Source organism: Physella acuta, unplaced genomic scaffold, assembly GCF_028476545.2.
Source record: "Physella acuta isolate Inbredline_101_S28 unplaced genomic scaffold, ASM2847654v3 ptg000168l, whole genome shotgun sequence".
NCBI classification, from domain to species: Eukaryota; Metazoa; Mollusca; class Gastropoda; family Physidae; genus Physella; species Physella acuta.
Window position 1 is genome coordinate 853,275 of NW_026731687.1, and position 13,124 is coordinate 866,398.

At 33.0% G+C, this 13,124-nt stretch overlaps 1 protein-coding gene across 1 annotated transcript; it reads left to right on the forward strand.

Moving 5' to 3' along the window:
- Window positions 1-543: 543 nt before the first annotated feature.
- Window positions 544-12,636, forward strand: LOC131936135 (vacuolar protein sorting-associated protein 45). The gene is made up of 14 exons (XM_059293040.1): window positions 544-787; window positions 1,385-1,580; window positions 1,831-1,910; window positions 2,205-2,273; window positions 2,410-2,547; window positions 2,737-2,847; window positions 3,227-3,361; window positions 4,748-4,858; window positions 5,064-5,231; window positions 6,853-7,011; window positions 7,421-7,528; window positions 7,842-7,963; window positions 10,711-10,842; window positions 11,059-12,636. The coding sequence occupies exons 1-14, from the start codon at window positions 695-697 to the stop codon at window positions 11,123-11,125; spliced, it is 1,689 nt and encodes a 562-aa protein (XP_059149023.1). The 5' UTR covers window positions 544-694; the 3' UTR covers window positions 11,126-12,636.
- The last annotated feature ends 488 nt before the right edge of the window (window positions 12,637-13,124 follow it).

Genomic DNA, 13,124 nt, shown 5'->3' on the forward strand with positions numbered 1-13,124 from the left:
AGTGCACAAAAGGGACAGTTGTCTCTTTTTTAGGCCATAAAAGATGCAAGTAATCGTGCTGCACACGTATTTTGATCAATTCCTATTACAATTTATTTAAACTGTTTTCTAAAACGCGAAATAACAGTAAATAACATGGCTTTTTTATAATGCGAAAAAGTGACGTCACAACATCTGAACTCCCCCTCATCACACACCGTCACAAAATTACGGACCCCCCTCCCCCCTACGAGTGTGACGTCATTTATGGACGACCCCCCCCCCCCCCCCCCCCCCCCCCCCCTAAGGTAGCTGTGACAGTCACATTTCTAAAACATTATTGTGTATTTAAATTATGAATATTAAACTTTATAAATAAAATGTATAAAATAAAAATTAAAATAATTTAACTTTCTAATATTATTATTTTCTTTCCTTTTTATGGGTCTAGTTAATTAATTACAATAATTGTTTTGATTGTTTCAGCTAAAATTAATGCCGAAACATTTTTATAACTCCAACAAATATTTAGATATTTATTTCTACAGACAAAAGAGCATTTTGTAAATTTCATTATTTCTATTTTGTACATTGTACAAATAAACTAGACTTGATACTCCAAAAATAACCCTTTATTTAAAATTTATGGCAGTTTTAACTCATATTTCATATTATCTGATTTGTTTACTATAAGTTACAGTTGAAAAAATTGAAAATGAATGTAATTTTAGCTGTCAAACAATATGTTAGTAAAATGATAGAAGGATGCGGAGGGGGAATGAAAGTACTTCTCATGGACAGGGAAACTGTAAGAAAAATATCTTAGGATCTAGATCTAAATATTTAATATAGTCTACATATTACATATTAAATACATATTTCTGTATAAATCTAGATCTAGCTAAGTTTGAAGTTTCACTTCATAATTATTAATTTTCTAATTTACTAGCCTAATTTCTATTTCTCGATATTTTGAGTCAACCCTTTCAATTCAATCTCTAGCAGAAGGAGACTGCCCCCCCCCCTCACAGCGTGGCCTAGGGATTCATAGGGTCGATTCTAAATATTATCCTAAACAAATATTTAATTCAATTGATTGTTGATAATTGATGAAGCTTGATTTATTCAATAAATCAAGCTTCATTTTATTGCCACTAATCAATAATCTGATAAAGAATACATTAGGTCTATTTTCATAGTCTAATGATTATAACGATTAATTTATGATTACCCATGTCTTGAATTATAATTTTAAAACATTAGGCTAGGTTATTAACATTCAAATCATTATCAACTCTACCAACTTTTATAATTATGTAGACCTAAATTTTACTATATTCACCTTTATAATTAAACCCTTTGCCAGTTTGTTATTATAGGCTTTATTAACTGAACTCTATTTCAGACCAGCATCGTAAGCATGGTGTATGCTCAGTCTGAAATCCTCCAAAAGGAAGTATATTTGTTTGAAAAGATAGATGCCGCTGGAAGAGAAACAATGAAGCATCTCAACTGTATAGTTTTTCTTCGGCCAACCAAGGAAAATGTCGATTTACTGGCACAAGAACTTCGCATGCCTAAATATGGTCTTTACTTTATCTGTAAGTTTATTTTTATTGTACTTAACATTCTAAGATACTATATGTCATCTGTATCTTGTTTACTGTAAAGTATATCAACCCCTTGATTTAACCTATCTCTATTTTTATATCATTCTAACCCTATTATATTATAAACCCTAATAATTGTTAGGAACATACTTAATTAAATGCATATGTTTTCAAACATGAGAGGTTTATGTGAAAGTAGTAGTGTCGTTAAATGTTAAATGTTTTTTTAATTTAACTCCAGATTTCAGTAACGTTATAAGTAAACAAGACATAAAAGTACTAGCAGAAGCTGATGATCAAGAGGTGGTTAGAGAAGTTCAGGTCAGAAATATTCATTCATAAAAGACAAATTTCAGTTTTCCATTTTTTTAAAACTAATAATACACTTTATACACTTCAGTTTCTAAAATTTATCCGTATACTTTTGCAAATATCGTTGCAAATTATAATTTTTTTAAATAGTTATTTTTGTAAAATAATTTGTTATTGTACTTATAATTTTTTTTTATAAAAAAAATACCTCTTTTAATGAAATAGGCATTTTTAATAAACAAGTTATGTCAAAGTTACCTTGAAATAAATTTAAAACAGTTGTTTTATTTGTATTTATTTCAGGAATTTTATGGAGATTATATAGCAGTAAACCCCCACTTATTTTCACTTAACTTGACTGGCTGCTGTCAGGTAATGGAATCATGTGTGTCAAGTCATATTTTGATCATTGCTTCCTTTTTATTTTTTGTATGCTTCTAAAAACTATTTAACAGGGCTCAGTAAAACTTTGATATATATTACCATATTTAATATTCTTTTGTTTCAGAATTTGGCGTGGTCACCACCTGTTTTATCACGTACCATTCAAGGGCTTGCATCTGTGCTCCTATCCTTAAAAAAATGTCCAATGATCCGCTATCAAAACTCCTCAGAGATGGTTCGTCGGCTGGCAGAAAGTGTCAGGGTAATTAATTACTTACTCTTGAAATAAAATTTTTTTATTTTAATCAGAATAATTAAATTTTAATGGGTGGAGACAAATCAAAAACTTAAAAAAAGAAAATCACACTCACTTCCTTTAAAATTTTTCTGAGTTAAATAATTTAAGATTTTATTGTATCAAAATCATGAGCTTAAACTTTTCTAATTTTAGCAAGTAATAAGCAAAGAAGCTGCACTCTTTGAATTCAGAAAGACTGATGTTGCTCCTGTTCTGCTTATCTTAGACAGACGAGATGATGCTGTTACACCATTATTAAATCAGGTTAGTGGAGGGATGAGTGAGAATCAGGTTTGAGGAGGGATTAGTGAGAATCAGGTTGTCCGAGGAATTAGAAAGATGATGGTTTGTGGCTCAACAGTTTATCCAATGTACCTTATAAGAATTATGAAACACTATATAATAGTTACATGTTTTTTAAAATTTTCTGATCATTTCAGGGTTGCGAAACATAAAAAAGGGAGACTATACCTCCAAATTAATAATTTTATTCTGCACTCTATTAAAGATCAATAATTTTTTTGAAATAGGGTTTTTAATGCATATACACTTAAATCTTTATCCAGTGATTATTTCTAAATTTATTTGAAAACTTAGAAGAATTTTTGTGCCTGACTTATGTACACATAACCTAATATTTCAGTGGACATACCAGGCGATGGTGCATGAGCTACTCACCATCAACAACAACCGCATCAATCTGTCCTCTGTTCCTGGCATCTCTAAAGACCTGCAGGAAGTTGTTCTGTCAGCTGAGCATGATGAGTTCTATGCCAATGTTAGTTTACACTTGTATGGCTCTGTGTAGATTGTTGTGTTCTGTGAGCTGAGCATGATGAATTCTATGCCAATGTTAGTTTACACATGATGAATTCTATGCCAATGTTAGTTTACACATGATGAATTCTATGCCAGTGTTAGTTTACACATGATGAATTCTATGCCAATGTTAGTTTACACATGATGAATTCTATGCCAATGTTAGTTTACACATGATGAATTCTATGCCAGTGTTAGTTTACACATGATGAATTCTATGCCAGTGTTAGTTTACACATGATGAATTCTATGCCGATGTTAGTTTACACATGATGAATTCTATGCCAGTGTTAGTTTACACATGATGAATTCTATGCCAATGTTAGTTTACACTTGTATAGCTTGTTGTGTTCTCTCAGCTGAGCATGATGAGTTCTATGCCAATGTTAGTTTACACTTGTATAGCTTGTTGTGTTCTGTGAGCTGAACATGATGAATTCTATGCCAATGTTAGTTTACACATGATGAATTCTATGCCAATGTTAGTTTACACTTGTATAGCTTGTTGTGTTCTGTGAGCTGAACATGATGAATTCTATGCCAATGTTAGTTTACACATGATGAATTCTATGCCAATGTTAGTTTACACTTGTATAGCTTGTTGTGTTCTGTGAGCTGAACATGATGAGTTCTATGCCAATGTTAGTTTACACATGATGAATTCTATGCCAATGTTAGTTTACACTTGTATAGCTTGTTGTGTTCTGTGAGCTGAACATGATGAGTTCTATGCCAATGTTAGTTTACACATGATGAGTTCTATGCCAATGTTAGTTTACACATGATGAATTCTATACCAATGTTAGTTTACACTTGATGAATTCTATGCCAGTGTTAGTTTACACTTGTATAGCTCTGTGCAGATTGTTGTAACATACTTTATGATTTCCAAGCCAAAGTTTGTTGAGACAGAAATGTTTGTATACAGCTTGTTGTAATATACCTTATGAATTCTCTGCCAGCATCAGTTTATGCTCAAATATTTGTATGGAGCTTGTCGAAATTTATTTTAAAAGTATATAAATGCCAGTTGCAGTTGAAGTTAATGTTTCTCAACGAATGTTAGTGGTTGTTTGAACAGTTGAAAGTTTAGAATTCATCTAAAACTTTGAAGTCTATTAGGGTCTGGTGGAAAAATGTTTTAATGGAAGTAAATGTAGAGTTGGACACTATGTATGCCATACATAGGACTTATCCATATGTCTAGTTAGTCCCTCAGAAAACTCATACAGTTCAGTCCCATCTCTATAATTACCAATGTATGTTTCATCACATTTCTTTGGAAAATGAGTAATCCAGTTTACAATCAGGTAACATTTTTTTTTACAAATCTCTCTTCAATTAGAACATGTACATGAATTTTGGTGAAATTGGATCAAACATTAAAGAGTTGATGGAGGAGTTTCAGAAAAAATCAAAAAGTCAAGCCAAAGTGGAGTCAATAGCTGACATGAAGGTTCTCAAAATGTTCTCCTAAATACCTCAATTTTGTGCTATTTTTAAGCATTTTGATTCTTAAAAAATTATATTAAAAAAACCTTATAGGCCTATATATATATATGTCTCTTCTTTGTAGCTTTAAAAATGTATTTTATCTTTCTAAATATTTGCTTTGAATGATACAGTTTAAAATATGATGATTTCTTATTAATTTTTTCTAGGCTTTTGTTGAGAACTATCCCCAATTCAAGAAAATGTCTGGAACTGTTTCCAAGCATGTGACCATTGTGGGGGAGTTGTCTCGCCTTGTTGGAGCCCATCAGCTGCTAGAGGTCTCTGAGGTAGAACAGGAAATTGCCTGTCAGGGAGATCACTCTGCCCTACTTCAGGTCAGTTCACTACAGGCATCACATTGTTGAATGAATACTATAAAAATTTGTTTCATTAAAACAATATGGAGATAAAAATCCCATGTAGTCTGTATCAGTCGTTAGCTTCCACCTTATTAATATTATTGAAGTAATGAATAGATTTGACACTATGAAATAACTTAACCCTTTGAGCCCGCCAGGCCGGTAAACCGGCTTCAACATTAGGCATATCTGTCTGAAAAACCGATTTTCCGGCCCGATGATCTAGCGTCATATTCCTAGCGGCCGGTGTACCATCTAATTAAATATAATTAGCGGAAGACTGACTTAAACTGCGCACATGTCTTTTTAGTGCGGGATTATGATTCTAAAAATAGATTTTAGGAAAAGTGAAAGTGTTTACATTTCATAGCAATGCCGCCGAAACGAAAAGCTGAGCCACAGCCATCGACTTCAGCACATAAAGTTGGTGCAAAAGATGAAGCAAAAGACCGAAATATCAACAAAAGAAGTAGAATGACTACTTCTCAGGCAATACAACTACTTATTGGTTCTGATGAAGAAGATAATATTCCTGGTCTATATTGTGATGATAATGACGTTGAATTTGAGACTGAACACAGTGACATTGAAATTGACAGTGACAATGAAACTGTTCAAGTACGTTCTGATGCACGTGGTGCTGTAAAACTTCAGTCTCCTTGGCGTGTTGATAATAATTATGTGTTCGTTTTATATACGTTGTTCTGTTCATACATTGTAAAAAAAATAAAGAATTTCAGAATCCTGCTGAATTGTTGTTTGATCCTGAGTCTGGATACTAAAAATTTGGCTTGTTCATCTCAAACAGTTCAAAAGTTGTAGGCAAAGTTAGAAGCAGATAAGTGAAAATTGGTTTGGCCTTGGGAGCTCAGGAAATGGGAGAAATTAGGTCAGGGAGGCCAGGGCTCAAAGGGTTAAGATTGTCCATACATTTGATGCCAGAGGCTAAAATAAAAACCTAGCTCTTCTTTTCACAATTTAAGTGCTGATTAAAGTTGGATGGATGCACTATAAAGTTATCTCACCTTTTTATCATATTTTTTTAGACTATTCAATAATATTCTGTGTACAGTTTGAAAAGGGCTAGATTCTGGTTAAAAAACAAGATATTTTATCTAATTTATTGTTTCCATTATGTTAATTATAAAATATAGGCCTACATTTTAAAGCATAGCTGATGAAGTGAAAATAAGAAAAGTACACTTTTCTGACCGGATGGTCTCTAGGACCAGATGTTGAGTTTATCTATTTCTATGACTTTAGCATGTGAAGGTAGTGTGATCAGTTCTACATCTATTCTATCTTGAAGGGCTGGTGTGATTAGTTCTATGGCCAATCTGTCTTGAAGGGCTAGTGTGATTAGTTCTACATCCAATCTGTCTTGAAGGGCTGATGTGAACAGTTCTATACACTATCTGTCTTGAAGGGCTGGTGTCATCAGTTCTATACACTATCTGTCTAAGCTTTCCCCAATTCAGTTACCATGAGCTGGCTGTACTTATGGGCATCTTATGACTCCCAAGACTTTTCAGACCTTTTCTACCACCGGACCACGCCATTATAAGGCAAAACATTTAAATTTCTTCTTTTGTTTCAGCGTATCCGAGCACTGCTGGCCAGTGACAAACTGCGGCAGGCCGACATGTTGCGGCTGGTGATGCTGTATGCGCTCAGGTATGAAAGTCACAGCAACAATGATGTGTCGGGTCTGATGGAAGTGCTCAGACAAAACAATATCTCTCCAGAAAACAGAGCAGTGAGTCCCAGTTCTATCAAACATCACTAAGATTATCAGTGTTTAGAAGGGCTTGTGGTTAAGTATTTGAATAATTAGTGAGTCCCAGTTCTATCAAACATTCATAAGTTAATCAGTGTTTACAAGGACTTGTTGTTCTTGAATCATTGATGTAAACATTGTTCTCTGGTAACATCTGAAATTAAAATTTAAGAAAAAAAGATTATGAAACTAAGATATTTAGAACATTTTTAACAGCTATTGAATAGAAATTATTGATTTATTGTCTAATATTTGCTTTTACATTTAATGTGTTTAGTATGCATATCATGAGTAAAAAAAAAGTTTGAAAAACAGTTTCTCATTATTTAATGTGTGAGTTATGTAAGTTACATATGAGGAATGATCACATGGTCTTAAAATTGTGCAGCTTGTCCAGAATGTTCTGGACTATGGTGGCAAGAAAGGCAGGGGAAGTGACCTGTTTGGTAACCAAGATGCTGTTGCCATTACAAAAAGACTTCTCAAAGGCTTAAAGGTTGGTAGTTTAAAAAATCTTAAACATGCTCCTAACACAAGAAATTGGTCACCACTTTATACTTTTACTAGTTATATTTTATTGTATAAATATTTATTACATAAGCTTTGATAACATTTCATCATTTAAAAGCCATTGATATTTATAGATAGGAAGATAGGAGAGCATCAAACACAGCTTATAATATCAAAATCATTGTTTTTTTCTGTTGTGTTAAAAAGAAATAAATTTCATGGTTTAAATTAATTTTTAAAAAAATTATTAAGTCAACATGGATGCATTTTTATAAACAATTGTGACCTTTGACCTCCAGGGTGTGGAGAATGTCTACACACAGCACAAGCCATTGTTGTTTACACTGCTAGATCAGCTGATCAAGGGGAAGCTGAAAGAGGCCAGTTATCCTTACCTTGGAACTGGACAACTCAAAGACAGGTACTTGTAGTTATGGAAAAAAATCTGTTAGTGGCTTGACTTGTTCCTTTGGTTAGTGGCTTGACTTGTTCCTTTGGTTAGTGGCTTGACTTGTTCCTTTGGTTAGTGGCTTGACTTGTTCCTTTGGTTAGTGGCTTGACTTATTCCTTTGGTTAGTGGCTTGACTTATTCCTTTGGTTAGTGGCTTGACTTGTTCCTTTGGTTAGTGGCTTGACTTATTCCTTTGGTTAGTGGCTTGACTTATTCCTTTGGTTAGTGGCTTAACTTATTCCTTTGTAACCCCTGACGAGCAATTGGCTGCCGCTAGACCTTTCCACCAGATTGTTTTGGACAGCTCTCTTTATCTGTAAGCCCGCAGACCTTGCTTCCCCTTCCACCGTCCTTCTCCAGGATTGCTTTGGCTACTTTTCTTTTTCCCAGGGATTCCAGTCTATTGCTTGACTCACCCAAGGTTATCCTTCCTTTCTCAAGGTGTGCCAGATCCATCCTCATGTGTGGTCTTTAATGCCCCTGTCAATTGGCTGCACCTTTGTGGTTTGCCACAGGTCATCATTTGACATTTTGTCTGGCAGTCTTATCTTCAGAATCTGTCCTAAACATCTGCTTGTGAACGACTGTCACTATATTTGACTTTGAGCCATAAAGCAATCTGACATTGTTGATATGGCTCTCAGTTTATTGGTCTTCTCCCCTATCCTTGTTGATCACGCTTCCCAGATATGTGAATTTGTTTGTCTCTTGAATTAGGCAGGTCTTTGTCGTGATTGATTCTAATGACTTGTTTTATTTCTATTGATTTTGAATCCTACTTTGGAGGCTTCTTCAAGATAGTTGATTCAGTTTGGGTTGGGCATGTTGTTGAGAGATAGTGATGTGTGTTTAGTATTTAAAACACTGGCTGCTTTAATCTGATGTTAATGCATGTTAAATGTTAAAAACTCTAGGCTTGTTGTATTGGTAGTTGTACTAGTGAAAAAAATTAACCTAATTCAATATAAAAATACCATTGACTCTATTTATTTAAACACTAATGCAGTCTGATATGTAAGTCCCAATTATTTCAACTCTTGATTGTTAGACACATACAAAGTAAAAAAATGTGATAACAGCTAGTTTTTGAATACCTTAAATATAAGAAATTATAGTACAAATAAAAGTTTTGGTCTCATCAGAAATATTTTCAAAACATTTTGATAGGAACATTTTTATTACCATTTTAATATCTCTTAATTTATCAATGCTTTGATATGAATGGCTGTCACATCACATTAAAATATAATTAGTTTTTTATAATGTCTATTATTCATTACAACAATCAGTTACAGTGATTGTTTTTTACCTACTACTTTTTATAATGAAAACTAGATATTTTTTAAGTATTTCTGATTATTTTAAGGTTTTTACAATTGATTCTAAGTTCTTTCATTCTTTTAACAAAATGAGTAAAAATAAACCGGGAGTGATCTCCCCTGAACTTTCTCGAATATTCTAATATAAAATTACGAGGGATGGCAACTCAGGACATAGACAATATTTGTTATCCATTTTTAATTACTTAAACTTTTTATAATAGAACAGAATCTTGTAAAAAAAAGAATTGCACACCAAGTGAAAAGTTTCCCTTTCAAACCTGACGGTCTATGGGGCAAGTGAAGTAGAGTTCACTTGTTTCTGTGACCTCGGCATATGAAGAGATAGTGTGGTCAGCACTATGCCCAGCAGCCTTTACTTTCCCTAACAGGAGTTAGGTACCCATCAGAGTTGGGTGGACTCGGGGACGGTCTACTGACTTGAACTCGGATTCGAACTCAAGATTAACGGGTTGGCAGTCCAGCTCTCTACCGCTAGACCACTCCGTCCCACACCAAGTGAACGCCTAATAAAATGTGTATAAAAGTGCTGGATATTATTAGTACTTTATAAATTTACATGCGTTTTTTGAGAAATCGGGAATAGCGTAAATTAGTACTTCCGGTCAATGGAAATTACTCAAAATTTGACAGAAGGTAGAGAATTAGATCTTTTACTTACGTGTGAATTTCATGCATCTATCTAAAATAGTACGCAACTTATAGGCTTTTGAAAACTTCAAAGTAGAAAAAGTACCACTTCCGGTTATCGGAAATCGCTCAAAACTTAATGAGGATCTACGATTTTGATAAAATACTTATATATGAAATTTCATCAACCTAGCTGTAACGGTGCTCAAGTTATCGTGTTTACACACAGACAGACACACAGACATACGGACAGAATTGCAAAGTCCAGTTTTTACGACTCGATAACGCATAAAACGCCAAAACGTTTATATATTTGTATTTATAACTTTTGCCTGATTAAAATAAGTCCTCTATACTCTGTATGTGATGAAAGACTGAGGAGTAAAAAGGTGAAAACTGTCAAAATTTCATGTTATTTTTGTGTACGATTACAATACTTTCTCTATACTTCGTATATACGAGAAAGTAAAAAACTAATCATTTCTGCTAGTCCTAACTTTGGAAGTTTTGCATAAATAATTTGAAGGGAGATGAGTAGTACTAAACATTTATTTCTACAGAAGAACCTTTTGTAGTAGGTTATGTATCTTTGATGATTAACATTTTCAACTCTTACTGATTTTAACTAAACTAATTCAGGGCATATTTTTTCTTCTGTAGTAGTAGTATTGTGAAAATTATTATATAATAATATCAACTGTTGTCCACATTGGGTAGTTAGGTCTACAAAGTTACATTTATCTTTAGACCACAAGATATCATAGTGTTCATTGTTGGTGGCTGTACCTACGAGGAGGCATTAGTGGTCCATAACTTCAACAGGACTGTGCCGGGGGTGCGCATCGTACTTGGTGGGACATCAATCCTCAACTCTAAAAGGCAAGTACATACTTTTTATTTGCTGAATAAATATTTACATTTCAATTCATAACTGTAATAATTCTCTCTAAAGTACCAGTTATAATTTTCACACAATAAATAGCAGCATGCTTTATATGAGTAGAAATCCTGTTGATAACAATTTCTAATGTATCTTCTCTAGTTTCATACAAGAAATGATCCTGTTGATAACAATTTCTAATGTATCTTCTCTAGTTTCATACAAGAAATGATCCTGGCTTTGAACAATTCAAATCCTGCTGGACGGCTGGCAAGACAATAAAATATTAGCAGTTTACCTTTCAACACCTGTGTAATCATTCATGAAAATAATGTAAGCAGATTACAACTACAATGTGATGTGTGAAAATCATTCCAAATTTTCATTGGCTGTCACTATTCAAGCTGTAATTGAATATTATTCATGCTATTTCTTTTATAAGAACTTGATGAATCAATTATAATTGAATATTATTCATGCTATTTCTTTTATAAGAACTTGATGAATCAATTATTAAAAATTTTAATTAACGACAGTGGCATTTTGTTGCTCAAGTTTAAACTAGAGTCTGCTAACGAAGAGTATTTAAGTGGTCAGCTTGCTTTTGTTGTCTGATGTCATAAAGATTGTTTATTTAATGCTATGTACAAGTGCAATACAATTCCAGTTATAAAACATGTGAAACTACTAATCTTTGAATGTATTTTGTCATCCCAATCTGAAATCAAATGTGTTTTTTTTAATTATTGAATTTAACTTATTTGGTAGTGATTGTTTAGTGATATTAAAATTTATTGTTTATTATGAAATTCTAATACCGCTTTACACTTGCGACATGTATACTATACATGTCTAGAAAAAAAAAGGGCCTAAGATAATAGGGGAGCCTACTCACTTATTGCGAAGTTTTTTTTTTCTAGACATGTATAGTATACATGTCGCAAGTGTAAACGCGGTATAATGAAACCTGATGAGAATATAACTAATTAATCTTAGTTTTCTAGTTTGTTTCCTATCTTATTGACCCTGTGTAATTATAAATCCCAGACTTTGATTTGATATTGTTCTTGTGGGCTGACATGTTGTAGTGTTTAAATGATATCGGATAGTGTTTAAAAGATCTTGTGTTGTTTAAATGGTTGCCATTCAATTCTTGCTATGTTTAAAAGAATTGTGCGATTATATTTTTAATTTTTAGGTCAATGTTAAGAAATAACTTTGCAAGGGGCAGATAACTGCTGTGATGAAGGCAATTTATTTGTCCACACATGTGTATTGATATTGCATTCATTCACTTATAAAAATGTTTCAGAAACCACCAGTAATATTGCATTCCAATTTTTCAAGTACACCAAAATACTATTCACATTTTTTATGACCTAATATTTCTTCCTTGAACTGGTTAACATTTTGTTTTTCTTGTAAGCTTCTAAAATCTGCTTGTGTTTGTTGTTTCCCTTTTTAATCAGCATTGACCCCCGACCTTTTATGTACTGTTTGTTATTTATTTGTAAATCCCCACACTAATGAGAGTCAGCAATTTGTGAGTGGTGAGTCAGGGTGCAACCCTCACTAGTGACACTCCCTGAAGATTACACTCACTGGAGTGTCTAATATTAGTTTTACCTACATTGTTTTATGGTAAAAAAAATGACTGCAAAGTGTGATTTTTGAAATTTTCAAACTTGTAAACATTTGTTTTTATTTATGACATTTATTTCAATTTTGTATATAATTTTAATTTAACAAATAATGTAATTTATTTTTGTTTTATTTTAAAAATAAATTTGTGCAAAAATGAAAAAAAAAATGTGAATTAAGTAATTAAGTTTGTAAGTCTGTCTATGGAGATAATCACCTGAATCTCTACTCAGTATCTGAGATGTAATCTTTATCTGCTCAGCCACCTCCATTTAGGCTAGTTATCTCACACCAATACTCCCTTTAATTACCTCCCTTCTTCTGAGTTATCTAACTTTTTATACAGAGAGAGGGATATATTATAATATATTAATACATAGATGGTTTTGAATTTCACATAATTTTGGTTTGGTTTGGGTTTAATTGATTATTTTTTGTCACAACTGAGAATTTTAAAATATTGAAGGTGGGTAGACTCAAACACAAAAGGAAATCTCCACCGATTGCCATTCATTCATACATTTCTGTTGGCCTAGTTTCAACTCTTCTAGACTGTGATCGGACCTTGGGAAATATTTCCTCACCCACTTGTCTGGTTCTAATACAACCTTTGCAGATTTGTTTAGTTGGTTCTCTTCAG